Source organism: Theobroma cacao, chromosome 2, assembly GCF_000208745.1.
Source record: "Theobroma cacao cultivar B97-61/B2 chromosome 2, Criollo_cocoa_genome_V2, whole genome shotgun sequence".
Taxonomy (NCBI): Eukaryota; Viridiplantae; Streptophyta; class Magnoliopsida; order Malvales; family Malvaceae; genus Theobroma; species Theobroma cacao.
In genome coordinates, this window is record NC_030851.1 from 34,497,236 (window position 1) to 34,517,401 (window position 20,166).

General features: G+C 36.6%; 4 protein-coding genes and 1 pseudogene across 6 annotated transcripts; 2 read left to right on the forward strand and 3 right to left on the reverse strand.

Moving 5' to 3' along the window:
- LOC18609694 lies at positions 732-3,128 on the forward strand (annotated as a pseudogene).
- On the forward strand, positions 4,982-9,972 carry LOC18609695 (DNA polymerase alpha subunit B). Of its 2 annotated transcripts, XM_007044934.2 has the most exons (16): positions 4,982-5,139; positions 5,253-5,328; positions 5,523-5,654; positions 5,993-6,353; positions 6,443-6,538; positions 6,619-6,698; positions 7,158-7,233; positions 7,317-7,493; positions 7,889-7,993; positions 8,095-8,190; positions 8,276-8,368; positions 8,468-8,503; positions 8,624-8,665; positions 8,898-9,028; positions 9,148-9,274; positions 9,442-9,972. In XM_007044934.2, the coding sequence occupies exons 1-16, from the start codon at positions 5,064-5,066 to the stop codon at positions 9,601-9,603; spliced, it is 1,866 nt and encodes a 621-aa protein (XP_007044996.1). In that variant the 5' UTR covers positions 4,982-5,063; the 3' UTR covers positions 9,604-9,972. The 2 variants fall into 2 exon arrangements, with proteins under 2 accessions (XP_007044996.1, XP_017970986.1); XM_018115497.1 differs by lacking the exon at positions 5,253-5,328 and having other exon boundaries at positions 5,057-5,139.
- Positions 10,104-11,752, reverse strand: LOC18609696. Its single transcript, XM_007044935.2, has one exon. It carries the CDS (start codon positions 11,045-11,047, stop codon positions 10,298-10,300), a length of 750 nt encoding a protein of 249 aa, XP_007044997.1. The 5' UTR covers positions 11,048-11,752; the 3' UTR covers positions 10,104-10,297.
- Positions 11,931-16,956, reverse strand: LOC18609697 (3-oxoacyl-[acyl-carrier-protein] reductase 4). The gene is made up of 11 exons (XM_018115498.1): positions 16,541-16,956; positions 16,155-16,297; positions 15,148-15,201; positions 14,536-14,616; positions 14,414-14,459; positions 14,233-14,327; positions 14,118-14,150; positions 13,710-13,844; positions 13,347-13,440; positions 12,912-12,994; positions 11,931-12,206 (listed from the first exon to the last, which is right to left on the reverse strand). Exons 1-11 carry the CDS (start codon positions 16,722-16,724, stop codon positions 12,174-12,176), a joined length of 981 nt encoding a protein of 326 aa, XP_017970987.1. The 5' UTR covers positions 16,725-16,956; the 3' UTR covers positions 11,931-12,173.
- LOC18609698 (protein Iojap-related, mitochondrial) lies at positions 17,474-20,101 on the reverse strand. Of its 2 annotated transcripts, none has more exons than XM_007044938.2 (4): positions 19,650-20,101; positions 19,369-19,456; positions 18,625-18,722; positions 17,474-17,741 (listed from the first exon to the last, which is right to left on the reverse strand). In XM_007044938.2, the coding sequence occupies exons 1-4, from the start codon at positions 19,959-19,961 to the stop codon at positions 17,670-17,672; spliced, it is 570 nt and encodes a 189-aa protein (XP_007045000.2). In that variant the 5' UTR covers positions 19,962-20,101; the 3' UTR covers positions 17,474-17,669. The 2 variants fall into 2 exon arrangements, with proteins under 2 accessions (XP_007045000.2, XP_017970988.1); XM_018115499.1 differs by lacking the exon at positions 17,474-17,741 and adding an exon at positions 18,286-18,549.

Here is a 20,166-nt window from a genome sequence, read left to right on the forward strand (position 1 = left end):
ATTTTTACTTGATGATTTTGATTTAGGATTTACCTTCTTAGCTATTTATTGTTGAAAGCAATTTGATTAAACACCTAAGGTTAATTGTTACTTATTTATTTAGGGATTGCTTGATTGTTTTCCTACAAATTAGTTGTGCATTTTTTTTTGCTCGAATTATTGTGAACAATTAAATTTTTTATTCGGAGATTGCTTTCTCATTGAATTGTTTATTAATATTGTATTTAATTTTTGTGATTAATTTTATAGAATTGTTTCTCCATTAAATTGTTTATTGATAGTCCTTAATATTTTTTAAGAGATTGCCTTTCATCAAAATTTTTGTTATTATATTTATTAATTTTTGTTTGTTGTTAAGTTTATCTAGAAATTGATATTATTATCATTATTAAATTATTTATGATTATACTAGTTAATTGTTTTAAGTAAATTATTAAAATTGATTTCTTTGAATAATTTTTAAGATTTATTTGTATGATTTTTATATGACCTTTTTTTGTTTAAGTTGTTTTATATTATTATCAAATATTAAATTTTTAATATGATTGTTTAAATTATAAATATTATTTTCGATTTTTATTTTTGATTTTTCATCAAAATCCTGATTCACCACTGTCAGGTGTATTGGCTACTTCAGCGACTGACATAGCATAGTTACTGTCTTGAACACCACTCAGATTTGTTTTAGGGGTCCCATATTTTGGAATTTATTGAGGAGACAAAAAGAAACGATGGTGTATGATCAGTCAGAAAGCCACGAAGGAGACAGAGAGAAGGCCATCACTGATTGGGTTCCCATCACTTCCGCCAGGAATGCGAAGTGGTGGTTCTCAGCTTTCCACAACATCACTGCCATGGTTGAAGCTGGTGTTCTCAGCCTTCCATATGCCATGTCAGAGCTTGGATGGCATGTTTCTTTCTTTTCTTTTGTTGTTATTAAGGGTTTTGATTTTTGAACATAAATCTACAAGGTCCCTACAGTCTACAGTATAATTAAACATGAGTGTTTTGATCAGCTTGATACATATATATTTCTGGTGCCCTGTCCTTATAACACTGAGAGACTTCCTCCACTCCACCCAGTGTGATATCTTAGGTTATCTACCTTATGCCACTGGTTTTATATTGTGGTATAGTTCCAGGTTGAATAAATCCATGTCCTTCGACTGTAACCATAGTGTTTTTAATTACTTCCATTTTTCTATCGGAAATGTCGGGTTCATGATGCTTTCCAGAGCAAAAGAAACATTGAAAAAGCTTCTAGCTTTTCCAGCATTGCTGATTTTGGTCTTCAACCTATAAGGTTATTTTAGTGTATCCACTATTAGTACTTCCTGAATCAGTAATTTTTACATTAAATTTTAGCCGAAAATAAAATATCCGTTGTTCTTAACACCTGCAGTGCAATTTCGTCGTATGAGACTAAGATTTTGAAGCTATTTTTTGATTTGCATGAATTACAGGGGTCCTGGGGTTGTTATGGTGGTTATGTCATGGGTGATCACCTTATACACCCTTTGGCAAATGGTTGAAATGCACGAGATCGTCCCTGGTAAGCGTTTCGACAGGTACCATGAGCTAGGTCAGCATGCATTTGGTGAAAAGCTTGGGCTCTGGATCATCGTACCCCAACAATTAACTGTAGAAGTTGGTACCAATATTATCTATATGGTCACTGGAGGACAATCGCTGAAGAAGGTCCATGCTCCAACTGCAAAGAAATCAAGCTCACATATTTCATTATGATTTTCGCTTCTGTCCAGTTTGTTCTCTCCTATCTCCCCAACTTTAACTCTATATCTGGTGTCTCACTTGCTGCGGCAGTCATGTCATTGGCGTAAGTTAACATCACTCGATACGTTATTGTCATTTTCAATCAGTTGTCACTATTTTTTTTTTCATCAATTGATACGTTTGTTTCTTGTTTTATACAGTTACTCAATCATTGCTTGGGGAGCATCTGTTGGAAAGGGTGTTCAACCAAATGTGGACTACTCATACAAGGCTTCAACCAGGCCCGGGAAGTGTTTAACTTCCTTGCAGCAATGGGTGACGTAGCTTTTGCCTATGCTGGTCATAATGTGGTTTTGGAGATCCAGGCAACAATTCCTTCTACTCCTGAAAAACCTTCCAAGATTGCAATGTGGAAGGGTGTCGTTGTTGCATATCTCATTGTGGCATTCTGCTACTTCCCTGTTGCTTTCATAGGTTACTGGGTGTTCGGAAACGTGGTCGATGACAACATCCTCATCACCTTGGAGAAACCTACCTGGCTTGTTGCTGCAGCTAACATGTTTGTCGTAGTCCATGTCATTGGTGGCTATCAGGTAGAATTTGATGCTTACTCCACCATCAAATATCTCCATCTTTTTGACCTCTAATTGATGTAACACGTCAATTTGGCTGACCCCGAATTTCCGTTCGACCTGATAAACTGCAGGTATATGCAATGCGAGTGTTTGACATGATAGAGAGTGCTTTGGTGAAGAAATTGCATTTCACACCTTGTTTAAGGCTTCGCTTCATTAGTCGCACTATATATGTTGGTAAATAGTCCCTACCATCCATTTCTCCTAATAAGCAATATCTGAATTTTACCGTAGCTTCATGTTTAAAAATTCTAATCTTCCTTTGTTGCAGCATTGACAATGTTAGTTGGGATATGCTTCCCCTTTTTTGGAGGTCTTCTCAGCTTCTTCGGAGGATTTGCATTTGCACCAACAACATATTATGTAACTATTTCTTACTCGCTCATATTGTTACTTTCTAGCACACACAATACCCAGTAGTATATTTCTAAATCTGTATAACTGTCTTGCTTTGCAGCTCCCCTGCATCATCTGGCTTATCATTTGCAAACCCAAGAGATTCAGCTTAAGCTGGATAATAAACTGTGTAAGTAGCCTGGGCAGTGTCTTTAAACGAACAAATTTAATCAATTTCCAATCCTGACACTTAAGCTGGTTCGTTTTCATGAATTAATGACTTTTCAGATATGCATTGTTCTTGGTATTCTGCTAATGATTCTATCACCCATCGGAGGGCTAAGGTCAATCATCATCTCAGCCAAAGACTACAAGTTCTTCTCGTGATTCAATCCCGGTTGTCACAGGGATAGAATTAATAGACCTGCGTTTTCCAAGTCATTAAACGGTGATGATGATTCATACGGCACTTGGTAGAAAACTTTGTCACTTTACAGTTTATCTGCACCAAAGTTTTATCATCAGATCAGATGTCAGGACACATGCTGCAGAATTTTGTCAGACAAACGCGATCATCTTCATCTCCCCTTGGCATTCACATTTTCGACTCGTCAACTTATTTAAATTATTTACATTTTTGTGAAAATTCAAATAGTTATTAAATATACTTAATTTTTAATTAGTAAAAGTATCCAAATAGTCTTTGTATTCATATGTTTTCATCAATTTAGCCTTTATTTTCAAAATCTGATCAATTTAGTTCTTCAATTTTGAGAATTGAAATAATTTAATCTCTCACCTTACGTTATTAATATTTTTCGTTAGAGATAATGACATCAACACCATTAATATTTTTAGTTAGAGATGATAATATCAACATTGACATGATAGATTTATTGACGTGACAATATCACATCACTCTGACATGCTGACGTGAAACGTGCCAATAGACATAGTGATATGACAATATCACATGATACTAACATGAGAATGTGATAATGTTGACATGATAATTCAAGAAAAAATATTAAAAAAAAAATTTGAACCACGTTATAGGAATTAGATTAAACAAAAATATATAATATATGGATTAAATTGAATAACATTGAGATGTTTAGAAACTAAATTAAACAAAAAAAATTAAAAATACAAATCATTAAGTAGATAATACATATACTCATTAATAAGTCAAATGTTTAAATCTAAAATATTTGGTATTAAGAAATAAATATAAATATTTTCTTACTTGATTATTTGATTTGGTAATAAGTACATTAATTATATTTAATTTATCTTATTTATAAAAATTAAGTTTAAATTCCCTTTTATAAAAAAAATTAAGATTTTATAAAGTTATTTTTATAAATATCATGATTAAAATCATTATCACTTAAAATTTCTCCTTTTTTTATTAAATATGATATTTTTTAAATGAGATTATTTTATCTTCCATTTATAAAAAAAAATAAAAAGATTTAATTGACTTTTTTAATATATGCATGACAGTATGAGAATAAAAATAAGCCCATTAAATACTTTAACGATAAAATAATTTGCCAAGAAATCATCTCATTCAACATTGTGATTTAATTGACTTTTTTAATACAAAATATTATATTTTTTAAATATTTTTTTGTTCAATCTTGTTTAATTTAATTTATGTACTATACATTTTTGTTTAGTTTAATCTGTGGTCCAGATTTTTTTTGAAAATTTTATTTTCTTGATTTGCCATGTTAACGCTGACGTCATCACCTCTAACAATAAATATCGACAATGTAAGGGGAAGGAACTAAATTATTCAAATTTCTAAAATCAAAAGATTAAATTTATTAAATTTTGAATACATGGACTAAATTGACGAAAATATATAGATACAGGGACTATTTGGATACTTTGACCATTTTTAATTTTGATTTAGTAATGATAGTTTTTTGAATTTTGAATTTTTATATTACTATAAATAATTTTGAAAACTTTGGCAATGTTACGAAATTTATCAAAATACATATATGAGGAATAGTTTTATTAATTAAAAACATATTGATAAAATAACATTACGTGACATTATTCAATGGTAATTTCCATAAAAAAGGGCTTCCGGGGAAGAATATGTCTGTGCCCGCGGACGGAGCCTACCGTCTTAATGGGGCAATAAACAGGCCCATCTACGAGGGTATTCTTGTTAATAAAGGAAAAGGACGGGGCTAAAAATAAACCTGAACTCATAAACCCCGCGAAAGGCCGAAGCCCCTTCGCCGTTTATTTATCCAAAGCAAAAATGTTCCCGCCATTTCTCGCATCAGCAAAAGGGGAAACCCTAGATTGACAGAAATCGACAGAGAGAGGGACGGAGCCATGGAAGAGGAGATCAAAGCAGAGTTCTTGAAGAACGGGTTCACTCTTGACGAAGAAGAAGAGATACTCAAGAAATGTGAGCTTTTTTTTCTTTTAATTCCTATTTTTCCACTTACTCTCTCACTCTTATTTTCGAATAATTTTATGCCAAAGAAAGCTTTCAACTCTTTTCTTTTATTTTTTTATTAGGCCATATGTTTTGTCTAAACTTCAGTCTCAAGCCTTCCGATCTCGTCTCAAGCTGGGAGGTTTATTACCTGAATCGGTAATTTAACTGCTTTTGCTATCCCTCTTTTCTTTCCTTTTTTCGCTTTTATTTTTTAGTACTATTGGGTAGGGAGAGATTTTGAGAGTAATTTCTTATATGGGTTTCTGTTTCTTTGTCTTTGCTTAATTTTTGATGATTTTTTGAGGTTTATAGGAGTGGAAATAATCGATTAAAATTCAATTTTGGTGCAGACAACTTGATGAATCAGTTGTAAAGGATGCAGAAATGGATGGGTTTTCGGGGCACCTGCAGAATGAACAAGTAGAGGCGGTTGTTAAAAAGGAGCCCGATCTGTATATGTACTCTTTTAAAGACGTTGACATGTAAGCATTTTATGTATTATATCTTGTTTTTTTCACAGTCTGGTCATTTGCTTATTTTGTAATTGTACATAGTTATTTTGGGGGGGAAGCATTTGCTTACTTATCTTGCTTGTAAGGGCAGATGCTGATAAGCACGGATCTTAAGAGGATAAGAATTTTGTTTGTCTCCTTGTGCTTGAAACCCCTAGGACAATTGATATGGCATTAATGGATGTTTAAATGCATAATTCTTTAATTTTGGTGGAGCTTAACCAGGCTTCTAGTGCTCCATTATGGATTATATTTTGGAGTTTCAGATGTAGATGTTGTTTTTAATTCATGGGATGTGATTTGCCCAGGATTTTAGATGCTGAAGATGAAGATACAAAAGAAGTTATTCTTAGAACTCCAACAGACAAATCTGAAAAACTTCATTCAGATTTATATGACTCTGCACAAAAAACAAATAGTAACATTTATTCCTCTAGGAGGACACCAAAACAAGTGACACCGTTTGGGACACGAAGTAATAAATTTGTGGTGAAATTCAACATCGATAATCTTCCTACATCAGAGACTGTGAATGGCATGCATGATCATGAGAATCTCGAGGATGCTGTTATTAAGAGGATTCAACCTCAAAAAAGATGTTCATTGGTTGTCCACAGCTCAGGACCTGAACCAGGTTGCAGATTCATGTACGACAGGATTGAAGACGGGGTATCTGACAGTTATTATGGCATAAATTATTTGTTTTTTTTTTTTTACATCTGAAATATGTATTCCAAGATGGCTTATTGTTGGTACAGTTCAATGCCCTTGAAAACCGCATTAGAAAGCATGCAGCTGCACTTGTTGCATCTGGCCTCTATCAAGAACCAATGGATCCATCAGTTGCTTCACAGGTAGTTTTCTGCTTCACCAGTCTTTAATCTTTCAGATAGTCTCATATTTTACATGCATCTAAAGAAACTTATTGCTTCAGAGGAGCATATTTGCGGTTGGAATGATCTTCTGTGATGACGAGGGTCATTTAAATGATAAGTCCATCTTGTTGCAAAGCAGGTAAAATGCCCTGAGCCATCTACTTATTGTAATCATGTTCATCAATCTACTAAGAGGAAACCAATAGGTGTTCTTCATATGTTAACTGTGTGAGCACAGTCAATATCAGTGTGGCTTTTGTTATTGATGATTCAGCCACATAACAAAGAAATAGTCAAGAATCTTAACATGTGTGCCTAGATAATTAAATTTTGAATGGAACTATTCTTACCAAGCAGTGTGAGGCCAGCTTAAATCAGGACTGAGAGGTTTTCTATTTCTTGATTTATTGAGTTACCCAAGATTAGGTACTCAGCATTTTCTGGCATAAGTTAGTTTGTACTTTAGTGCATCACCAGGAAACTGAGGACCTGACTACTCTTGACATTTTCACTATCGGGAAGTGGCATATATCCTGTGCTGTTCAAACTTTCTTTTTTTGTTGTTAAATATTTGATTAAGTCTCCTACCACTTGACAGTGTTGAGCATTCTGGAGGGCAACGTGTTCGACTAGAATTAAATAAATTGAGCCACTTTTCTATTTTTCCAGGGCAGGTAATAAACATTATAAAGATTGTTGATCTTGTTTGATGCGTTGGAAAATCCCAGATCAGCCTGGAAAGATTTCTTTTATGCAGGTGGTAGGCATTGAGGGTCACAACCCTAGTGGGCATTGTTTGATTGCATCAGAGATCGTAGATTCTGTTCCTTTGACCATTGCTGCTGATACGAATCTGCCTCCTGCAAAGAGGCAGGCTTTAAATGAGGAGATTCAGGCAACAAATCTTTCCTCCACGCCAACAGAGATATCACTGGTGTGTAGGATAATCTTCTATATCAGATAAAGATCTTAGAGCACTGCCAGTTGAATCTTAGGTTTTTAATTTTTGAACACATGCAATTGGGTAAATTTTAAATTCTCTCATGATGATTATTCCTCTTCTATTAAGGCAACAAATCCTTCCTCCTTGCCAACAGAGATATCAATAGTGTGTAGGATAATCTTCTGTATCAGATAAAGGTCTTAGAATACTCTGTTAATTGCATCTCATCATAAATTTCCAGTACCACCAATTGAATTTTAGTTTTTAATTTTTGGACACATTGCAATCGGGGAAATTTTGACTTTTATAATGATCATTCCTCTTCTATTAAGATTTCTGTTTTTTGTTTTTAACAGAATGTTTGAATGTGATAAATATTTGAACAGATCATTGCTGCTGGCCCATTCACTACTACAGACAACTTATTATTTGAGCCTCTGAAAGAACTGCTCACCTATGCAACGAGAAAGTGTCCACAGTTGCTTATACTGGTGTGAACCCACTGCGTTTTTTAATCCAATGTGCTTTTAAAGAATATTGGTGTTTTGACTAACCAGGGAACTTTTTGTGTTGGCTTATTGATAATTTTCAGTTAGGACCTTTTATCGATTCTGAACATCCACAGATTAAGAAAGGAACTTTTGACCTGAGTTTTGATGAAATATTTCGATCAGAGGTTCTTAGAATGGTATCTATAAAGCAAAAACTACTCCAATTTGGGAAAGAAACCACTTTCGCTCTTTAATCATCTGTTTTCTCATTGGTACCTTCAGGTGCAAGATTATGTGGAATATATGGGATCTGATGCACGCGTGATTCTTATTCCATCTATTCGGGATGCTAATCACGACTTTGTTTTCCCTCAGGTAATCTTTTGCCAAAGGAAATGAACAGTATTTCTCTGCTTGATTTGGTATTTTTTGAAATAGGGTAAATGCTGAGACTTGTATTTGAACTTTGTGCAGCCTCCTTTTGATCTTGATCTACACAATCTTAATCAGGTACATAATATGTATCAATAGAGCAGTTCATCTGGTGAACTAAATGATGAGTTTCTACTCGATACCACAATTTGCTTCCATAATTTAACAACATGATCTTGTTTCTTTATTATCATCCAGATAACCAGTCTCACAAATCCAGGGATTTTTGAGGCAGATGAGGTAAAGCAATGGCTGAATTTATACATATCTATTTTACCTCTGAAACTTCTATCCATGTTGTTGCTATATTTACCTCTTTGTCAAGCTTGTGCTTGATAATGACCGACGTGAATTTATAGGTGATGATGTTCAACAGCATGCAGATAATATCTAATTAAGCTGGTTCAAACTTTAAACCTATTTACTCGAGTGAGAGTATGTATCAGTATTCCATAATAATTTTGGGTTTCAGGTCAAGATTGGTTGCTGCACTGTAGATATTCTCAAACATCTTAGTGGAGAGGAGATATCACGACATTCAATGGATGGAACGCCTAGTGATCGCTTGAGTAGACTTGCCAGCCATATTCTTAGCCAGCGCAGGTATGTTGTAATAAGTTATTTTTGTGGAAAGTCGTTCACTTTATAATTTATTAGCTGCTTCAAATTATAAGACCTATTAACCTATCAAATGTACTTTCTGACTAATATTTCTGAAACAGCTTTTATCCGCTGTATCCACCAGCAGAAGGTGTCCCATTGGATTCCTCACTTGCTCCTGAAGCTCTTCATATCCCTTCAGTTCCAGATCTTCTTATCTTACCTTCAGACATCAAATACTTTGTCAAGGTTAGTGCGACGCCAAACTGCATTTCACTTCAAACAGCAACAAGAAGAAAACATGGCTCCAATATGCTAGTACTGGGCTAGAGGCTAGGGTGCTACAAATGTTGCAATGTACTTCAATTTATTAAAAGATGTAATTCTCATGCGTCCTGCATATTCTCTGGTTGCAGGTGTTATCTCTGGGGGGAACAAGTGAAGGGAAAGAACAAACGAAGAAATGCATTTGTATTAACCCAGGAAGACTGGCCAAGGGAGCAGGCGGAGGCACCTTTGTAGAGCTCAAATACCAAGGGAGTCCTGATAAGATGAATGCTTCAATTATTGGTATATGAGTCTTGAATTTTATTAATGCAAGATATATATCCTGAACATGCGGTGTTCCTCCTAAGATGATGCGGACAAATGGTATTTGGTCCACCACATGGGAGGAATCAAATGTCCGAGGGAAGCAAAGGCGGCAAAGTTCGTGCATTAACGGTTCCGAGTTCAAAAAGTACTATGTGCATCATAGAGCGCTTCAGCATTTGTCATTAAGATAAAATCAACTGCAGAACGAGACAGAAAAAAAGAGAGATGGGATGACATGTCCCTGCCATTTTTTATGTATGTTCATGTATTATGATGTAACCATCACTTGTATCTATCTCATACTGCATCATGTATTTTAGCTAGTTCAAACCAGATGGAGAGCCATTGGTACATATTTTGCCTTCTATTTGTGTAATTATCTACAATTCATTAGAGCCAACAACACCTCCAGTGGCTCTATCAAGTGCTATTAATCGAAAATTTCAGCCAATTTCTATATCACAGGCTTCCAATAGTAGCAAGATGCAGCAACAAGAATTGGTACGTCACAAGCTGAATTCTTATAGCATAGGAAGCATTCAGCATATTGGATTATATTTACAACTAAAGTGAATGCTGAAAGTAGAGCGAAACTCCTGCACATATTACATACCCGGTACCCCCCTCAATCATCCTCTGACTGTCCCCTCGTTTAAAGTTGGGAGGCACCCACAAAGCCTAGACCACTTTCTTCCCAGCTTTGTAGTTTCTTCCTTTATACCAGTCTATCCAGTGATGGAAAACCCAAACTATGCTAACCAAGATTGCTGTGACAATCACAACAATCCAAGAAGACCAAGCCCATCTTGGAATCAAATTCCCAGCCACCCCACTTAGATAAAAGACCACCATCTTATACACAAAGAAGGGCCCCAGAATCCCCCTGACAACCGAATAGAGAGCATAAAACGGGGGAGACAAGAGCTCGTATAATTTTGCAGCGGCAGGTGCGTCAGCTCTTCGGAAACCAGCAAGAGTCCAGACGTTCTGACAAAGGCTTGTGACTTCAGCAAGAACAAGTAGCACGAGAAGGGCAAACGCCCCATGATGAACCATGTAACGACATGTGAAAAATACATACAATGTGGCTAAATGGTGGAGAATGAAGAGAATATCATTGGGGAAAAACACTAGATAGTGGACGAGGTCCATCAAGAAGTAAGAAATACTGTATTCAAGTACAACGTTGTCTAAAGCAGAGTTTGGAGAAGCAAACGTAGGAGGGGATTGGGTCGTGTTTATTAATGCATGAGCGGCCATGAAAACCGCAGGCGTTCCATGAGCTAAGGAGATAAAGCAGCTTGAAGCTTCAGGCCGGTGTTTGGGACCCCAGTTTCGGAAGACTAGAAAGTAAGCAAAGAGATAAATGGAAAGAAACAACAAGAAAAACGTCGGGAAAGTTGGGCTGCAAAGGGCTAAGGCCTCCATGGAAATACAGCAGCAGAAGTAGATAACGAGAGAGAGAAAGAGAGTTGTGGGAAAATTGAAACAAGATTCCGGAGAGACTTTTAAGTGTATAGAAATAAAATAAGGTACAATCGGAAGACTTACCGTGATGAAAGAGAACAAGTTGAGGTTGGAAGAAGTGAAGCAGAAGTTGGCGGCTTTGGCCTGACCTCACCCCCTAGTAGTTTGGCCTTTGGAAGCCTGGAAATATAAGGAGACTTGTAATTTTCTACTATAGAACCATTTTATAAGTTGCCGACAGTAATGAAATCAGAACGGAGCGTTCAGGCGTGTAACGTAAGGGGCTAAGAAAATCAACCGTGATCAAAGCGGCTTTGGAAGCGCTGATTCCTTGCCAATCTTTTTAGACGGTTGAAACTTGAAAGTAAAAGGGAAAAAGTAGTCTTTTTGCTCTTTTCTTGACGACTCTTCCCAGCTGAAGAGTACGTACACGTGACACCGTTTGCTTTATGCTCGGTAGCATATTCGCCTACTCAGATATTCTCATATTTCTCGAAAAGCATCTTCCGAGTTGTTTAGTTTACCCTTTTCCCCTTTCCCAGCCATAAATATGGCTCCGTATAACTCCCGCAACAAACTTCTCTTTTCAAGTGTCTGTTGTTGTTTATTATGACTGCCTCCACCCACCTCTACATGCTCTTCTATTTACTTCAGACTTGCTATGAATATTATTTTGCGGCCAAATTACCTTCCGTATTTTGGCTTAATTGTGCTACAATCACTTTGCTCATTCCAACATCAAAGCTGTCATAAGAGCCAGCCTCCTGTTCCAGTAAGAAACTGTCCCAATAACAGAATTTTCCTCAAGCTTCCATCGAAAATTTGATATGGTACGCTCCATGGATGACAAACTGCTCAAAATCCACACTTCAGACGAAGCCAAATGAAAGCCTACATAGCTCTTCCCTTGCTTTTACAACGTGCTTAAGTTAAATGCTGCCAAAATTCGGGAATTCTTGTTTATTAAATAGATACAAAAGCTAAAATCTGTCCAACAACACCATCCACTAAACAAGCTGTATTAATTTGAGTCCAGCTGTAGTTGCAGAAGCACCCGCTGAAAGCTTAACCAGGGATGGTAGCAAATTTACATGACCATTCCCCCATCAATGGTGAACACCTGCAAGAAAACCATGCCCTGGCTATCAGCTAACAAAAGGGGAAGGGTAGCAGAATATAATAAGACACTGCCACAAACAGGGTCAGTGAAATTGACCATGAGTCATGATGTGGCATGCAAATACTGGAATGGCAAGCCTAGGGGTTGATTGAACAATAACCTCGCATCTCAAGCAAGCTCCTAATCTTAGTGTTCCCATAGTGGCCAATCCCCCTTATGAAAGCTCACGAATTACCAAAGCAAGCAAATGCCAAGTCAAGAAAAGAATGCAAGTATAACATTTTCAATAAGCTTGGCCAAGTGTATAACTCACAGACAAGAGAGAGACGAAGAAATCACTAAAGCCAGAACATAAAATTCCAACACGTAGCAAGGGTACAAAATACAATAAGCCAGACCAAGGCAATACTAAGCAACGACATGCAACCAATAAAGATACATTAAGCAAGGTTAAAGTTATACCAAGGCATGCATAGCCAAGCCCCATGGTTAAATTAGCCTAAGCAAGTGCCCATGCAAGCATACAAAAGGCCAGATAAAATAAATCGATAGCATTCAGCAAGTTAAGCAGTCAATCTTTAGGCATTATTTATAGTAAGCCAGTGGAGTCATGGATACTTGTGACTTGTGACATAGCACAAGTTCATCAAGTCCACTGTATAAATTAATACACAAAGACGCATCATGATGAAATAGATTTATAACCTGTCCTGTGATGTAACTGGAAGCAGGGTTCAGAGCCAAAAATTCTACCAGTCCAGCAACTTCTTCTGGTTGACCATACCTTCCTGTATCCATAAAAATGTAGTTACTATTGCTACAAATATTACTAAGGATGACGACTGAAACATACAATTTGAATCAGAAGAAACTAGGATATCACATTAATAATGAGTTTATAGTAAATGATAAAGGCAACAGAAGAAAGTTGTGGGAGTACGTTAAAAGATCAACAAAGATTCAAAGTATTTGGCACATTGCAAGATTAGAAGCAATAAGAACTCTCAAGCATTTCACATGAAAGCTGTCAAATACTTGGTGACTTTAGTAGGGCACAAAAGCTAACAATTTAAGAAGCCCTAATAAAAAATCCATAAAGATTGAAATAATAAACTTTGATTTTATATAATCATCTCTTACCTAAGGGGATTGTTTCCAAGATCTTCTTCTCAATGTCTTCGCCAAGCTTGGCAGTCATATCAGATGCTATGAATCCTGGGGCAATAGCATTGACCTGGAAGAATACATAACATTATCAGAGTGAACATATCTGGCATTAGCAGGATGAACTATACTCCTTAGCCCCATAACAGGTGTATTTATTGTTTCTTACACACATCAATAACTGAATAGTCAATACGCTATCATCTTTCTTTACCTTATCCAACATTGCATATCCTAAATCTTTTTCCTCTTATGCGGAAGGGGCAATATTGGACAACACTTAACCCCTGGATTTTTCTTACTACTGGAATTAAAGTGTTATCACTCTGGAAAACTTACATTAATGTTTCTGCTGGCATATTCCTTTGCGACAGTCTTTGTGAAGCCAATAACTCCTGCTTTAGCAGCACTGTAGTTGGCTTGCCCAACGTTGCCAACCAGACCAACAACTGATGCTATATTAATTATTCTTCCCTGAAATTAAAACGTATACTGAGACATGGTACATGTCTAAACCAACAATCTTTAAGCATGCTTAAAACACTTTTCTTACTTTATATCTGACACTACAAAAGAGAAAGCATCAACAAGAAAGATGCATATTTGAAGAGCCATGTTAAAATACTGAGGCTTAAGTTTAGAGGCTGTAGCTGAATCAGTTGATTTGGAAGTACAAAGTTCACTTCCAAACAAATTGATAAAGCAAGTACACTACCCATGACCTTCAAATGAGAAATATCCTAATACCTTTTTCTTCTTCATCATGATTTTGGCTGCTGCCTGCAAAGAGTAAAGTAACTCAGTTTCAATAACTAACTCAAGCAACCACTAGAACAATTAGTCAAATGTTCAGCATTCAGACCTGTGTACAAAGAAACACTCCTGTAAGATTCAGATCAATAACCTCCTGCCATTGTGATTTCTTCATTCTCATCAACAAAGTATCCCGAGTAATTCCTGAACCCATCGTCACCACATTAAGGAACTAGATAGAAATCGACAATTGAATAACTATTGAGAAAAAGAAAAGAATTTTCAATAACCTGCATTGTTTATCAATATATCAACAGTTCCCCAGGTATCAACAGCCTGCAGATATAAAATCATGAAACATGCAACTACTAGTATATTACAAAATAGGAAATGAAGGGGAACATTTGCTCACAGTTTTAATCATTGACTCTACATCAGCTTCTTTTGAAACATCTCCACCAAAAGTAAGAGCCTGACCACCATATGACTCAATCTACAAAACAGTCACACAAAATGTTAATGACCACCATATGACTCAATCTACAAAACAGTCACACAACCTGTTAACATTAGTCATTTCAATTATGCAGTAAAATTTAACCACTGCCTAAAGAACATTACAGATAACCAAAAAAATAAAAAAACACAAAGGCACTTTGGTAAGAAGTTTAAAGCAAGATTCCTGCAACAACTGAAGGTGACGAAAGGTCAAGTTAAAAAAAAATCAAATTATTATATCTGGAAAAAAATCATATTCGTGATTCTTCTTCCTATAGATGTATGCAAGAACATGCAAAAATGAGCACATACAGAATCCAAGAATTAGATTTTAGGCAGCCTACAAACTCTCCTCTGCGGTAAGACAAAAGACTCCACTCTAGCAAACATAATGGCAGTGACTAATAAGAATTTTTATGCATTACACAACAAAAATTCTCCAATGACTAAAAAGAGAAAATGGAAAACATTATACAAAATCCCACTCAAGTTTTCATGTGGATTCTTCAAAAGGCAAATTGTTCACCTCTTTTGAAACTTCCTCAGCTTCCTTTGATGACCTAGCATAATTTACTAGGACCTGCAACAGCACAAGCATCAAAAACCATTATTTTCAAGAACTAATAGTAAATAGAAAATATTACTTGTTAAGACATTTTATCTTGAAGTATTTAAAAGGACACTTGAGATGCAGTTATTATCAGCAAAGAAGCATGAAAGGCTTTAGGACAGTATACAGCACATAATGAAGAATGAGTCCACTCTATTACCCAATACTTTAAAGGTCAAACAGGACTTGACTTCACGTTAATCATTAACACAATACTTTTAGGAATTGATGAAATTGATAACTTCCTATACTCAAGAAATAGAACTAGATGCATACCTGGTACAAATCAAAGTCTTTTTTTTTTTGATAAATTCCACCTACACCCTTTCTGGTTTCAACTTTTTCCACATGACATCTCGTGATTTCTTTAATTCCAACTAGCACCTTCTAGGTATCTTTTTTCTCAATTAGCACCCTGTTAATTTTTTTTTTCTCAATTAACACCCTGTGGATAACTTCTGTTCCCACAAGGGGTTAGGTAGTTAATTTTGTCAAGCAAAATTAACAAAATACCCTCAATTCAAAGGTGGTCTATTTGTACACACTTAAGGGTATTTTCGTATTTTTACTAGGCAAAATTAACAATCTAACCTCTAGTGCAAACAAAAGTTATTCACAGGATACTAAATAGGGAAAAAAATGTCCAAAAGATGCTAATTGATAACAAGGCACCGCCATGTGAGAAAAGTTGAAATTACAAGAGATGTAGATGAAATTTACTCCCTTTTTTTAAATAGTTTTTCGTCAACAACAAAATTTAAAGATGACATGATGAATTTATCCTAGGATTCGTATTTTTAGTCAAGACTTCAGCTACCCCAGCCGAAGTTACCTTCCTCCTATGGCTTTACATCAAATTTTAAACTAATGACAATAAAAGAGAAATACGTTCAGTAAGATCTTGATAATGAACATCCACCAACCTTGCAACCTGCTTTCCCTAAGGCCAATGCAACTGCTCTACCGATGCCTCTAGAAGCTCCAGTTACTATGGCTACGGGAGCTTCTACTTTTTGAGCTGCTTCGGTGCTAGCTTGTTCAACAGTGGCAACCTGAGCTCTTACACCTGGAAAAGAAAAAGGATCAAAAGCCAAATTAACTAGAATGCCTCTCGTAATTTATCAATAATTCAATAGATTATCAACCAATATCGCTTATTAGCGGTTAATCTTGTTAAAAAATTCTCAAATTCCACAAGCTCCGACAAGAAAAGTATCCTTAATTCATATTTCATAAACATGAAGCGAATTGAGCACAAACATCCCACAAAGATAAAAGTAATTGCTTAAAAGCAAAAGAGAACATATACCGGAGGAAGTAAACGATCTCCTCGATCTGCACTGGAGACCAATGCACGGCCGAATCTGAACCGATCCGATTCCCCCAGAAATCGGAGACCATTGGCGAAACTGAACATTTTTCCGGTCACTGCAATCTCCGACTTTCGAGACGGATTTAAAGGCAACGACATTGGATACAGCAACAGCAGCCATGGAAATCGAAGCTCCGAAGAATCCGCGAACAGCGAGAAGAGAATAAGAACGAGGAGCGAAGAGTGTAGCCAGAAATGAAGCGGAGAAAAATGATTACGATGCTTTTTATAAAGCCAGAAGAACAGAGAGAAAAATGTTTATTGGCGTGTGGTTTTGCTTTGGGAAGTCCGCAGACTGTTACGAGTGGCGATGCCAACGAAGTGAGTGTGGAATGTTGTTCAATTTGTAGGACCTATTTTCCTCTTTGGGTGGATTGACGATTTGTCCAGTGATGGGTCTCGTTTCCCCTATAATTACAATCAAAACCAATGCGCTTGAATGGTCGATGATAGAGCGGTAACATCCGTTGGTTGGCAAAGCAGTAAAATGAACGGTGTTCTGAGCACTTTAATGGAAAATCGAATAATTAATTAGAGGAAAATTAGGTTAATCAGCTCAACTGCCAGCAAAGGGAGAGGCCAACTAGGCCTTCAAGTCAAGCGTGATTAATGGAAACGACGTCGTTTTCCATTCCTACGAGTTGGCTCACAGAACCCACCGAAGCAGAGGGAGGCTACCAACTGCAGAGTAGATCACTGGCGTCGAAATTTTCCTAGCTTGGCTTTAAGCAAAAGTTTATTATGTTCTTCATTCGTCATCTGATACTACAAATCTTTCTTAGATGGTTGCTTTCCAGTTAACCTTTTTGATATAGACTCCCATTTCTCAGTTGAAAGGGTGTGCAGTAAGAAGTATCACGCGCAGGGAAATGGGGCGAATGGGAGAAGGGGAGGGTGGTTTCTCCTTGATAAACAACACAGGCCATCAAAAGGCTGAATATAGCGGTACAACACACGCTCCGAAAGAACTATTGATCAGATATCAATTCTATAGTTTTCAACTACACGAAGCAAAGAACTTTATCATGTAACAAACTACATCTGCAAAATCCGAGTTGTCAATCAATTAAGCACTTCGCTGGGCTGGCTTTTTGGAATTATTAATACGACGAACCTTTACAAAAGCTTTTGTCAACTCCTGAAATGAAAAACAAGGAAAGATTAGTTTAGGAGATTGACTAGCAAAAGATATTTTGTATCTGCGGGAAAGATTTGACAAAAGACACTACGAAAGCAAGAAAGGAAGAGAATGAGAGACCCCAAGAAGAGAAAAAGAGGTTATAGGATGTTCTCCCCAATTAACTGAACCAGATCAAGATAAGATTGACCTATAGGAAATCAACAGATAAAGTTCATTTTGGCAATCCTATAGGGAAACCGTATACACTAATGATTATTTTGCTTTTGTAACTTAGAGAATAGAATATACCTATTCTGTAAGTTCATATACAAGTTGTAAGTATACTTATGACCCTAAACATTTCCCTTTTTAACTCTCGAAAATGAGTTCAGGTAATTACACCCAAATATCCAGGAATTCATTGAAAGACAATTATTTGGAAAATGGTAAGAGAACTCAGAAAGGCTCACAGAAATTCAAGCTATTTTGTTATGGAGAGCAGAAAGGGAAAAGAAGGAAAATATCATTCATCAAGCCGTATTCTTCCACATGGTAAATTATTGTATTTATTTTGGAGCAGTTCACCGTAAAATATGCCATTTCAACCAAATGCTTGCTAGCACCACTAATTGAAATTCAGACACATTCTGTTATAATCAAAATCTGGATAGAATTCCATGACTACTGCTATCTGAATTAAAAAGGGTTCTGGAATATTCTCCTGAGATGTATCGCCACAAAAAAAATATCCAGGGAGTTGCAAGACACAAACATCAAGGCTCTTAGATGGAGAAGCTAAACCTGACTATCTCTGGTCATCTGAGGCCTAGATGGTTTCATAGAAAATTTAAGCCAAAGGATTAGAAATTCATCATTGTAGATAAAAAATTTACAGACTTACCTCAACTGGTTCCTTCAGTACTGTCCTTGGAGTCCAAAGATTTTCCAAATTGTAATAAGCCCTCGCCTTCTCGTCGAGAGCATGAACTATCACCCTGCCTAAAGAAAAGAAACACCCCCAGAAAAATAAATTACAAAAAAAAAATGCGTACAATTTGCAAGAAACTTGCAAGAATATCTAGAATTAGATACTATCATTCTGGAAGATTTTGCCAGAACTTTGGCTTTAATGCGAAACTGCTAACCCCGTGTATGTGCTTAAGCGTCAAGAAATACTCTCATAGGAGATCAATTCCTTTGAAGTAGCATAGAGAATAACCCCTAGATACCACAATCTATTACACGTTCCATCTCTCCTTTCCAAGAAAGGAAGTATGGCTTGTCCTATTATCTTTATGCCAACTGTATGGAAATCAATCACACCATTATGACAGAAAAAACTTGACCAGCTATAGTTTGCCTCAACAACAAATGAATTACTACAATAGATAGCAATTGATTAAAAATTACATTTTGTTTATTGGCTTCAGTGATATTTTTACTTTTTTGTAATCAGAAAGCAACAGAAGCAAATTGCAGACATTCTATGTGACATTCTCATTATTGCCAAAAGTAATTACCAGCACTATTTTGGAAACCTTACATTTCATATGGGAATGTACATATCACACAACACCATACAAAGCATGCAAAGAAATGATTGACAAACAACAGAATTAACAAAAGTAGGGAATGCAGCACGAACCAGAGTCAACAACGATCCATTTTCCCGTCTCTTGTCCTTGCACACTGGGTAGAACCAACCGCTTAGCTCCTTTTTGCTTCTGCTTAACCTGTTCTAGCAAATAAACATAACTAATGAGCTTCGTCATACACATAACATACATATTAACAAATGAACAGCTATCACCTCCACATAATCACTAATAAGAAAGAGAGTAATTTTTCTAAAATTTATCGAGGAAACTGGGGAATAAAAGAAAATTGTGCTGGAAAAAGAAAAAAAAAAAGAACAAAGAAGCGTGCCTTGTAAATTAGGGCTTGAGCGATGTTCTTAATGTGCCACGTGGACCTACCGGTGGCAATCACCATGAAATCGGCCCAATCGCATTGGTTGCCCACCGGAATTACTGTCACGTCATCTGCTCTCACATCGCTCAGAACCTTCTCCACCTCTTGCAGGCTGAGCAACTCTTTACCACTGCTCTCCGCGCTCGACGAAGAGAACGTCCGATTTAAACCTGAAAACCCTAGCTTCCACGATCGATCAGTGAGAGAAGATGAAGGCAAGGATGTTGCAGATAGATGTAGACATCTGGATCTTAAAGCCGCCCACATCAGATCGCACTTCCTGAAGTTTCCGAATCAACTCGCCACTTGGTCGAGCTAGTGCATCCGCATAGCCTAAAATCCCAGCATTTCTTATGAAATCTGGACCTCACGACGTCGTTTTAGTTATTGCTCCTAAAGCGATGTTGAAACGCAAGCGTTGTGAGCGCCGATGATACGATGGGAATAAGGTGTTTCGCACCTCAGGTCTCGG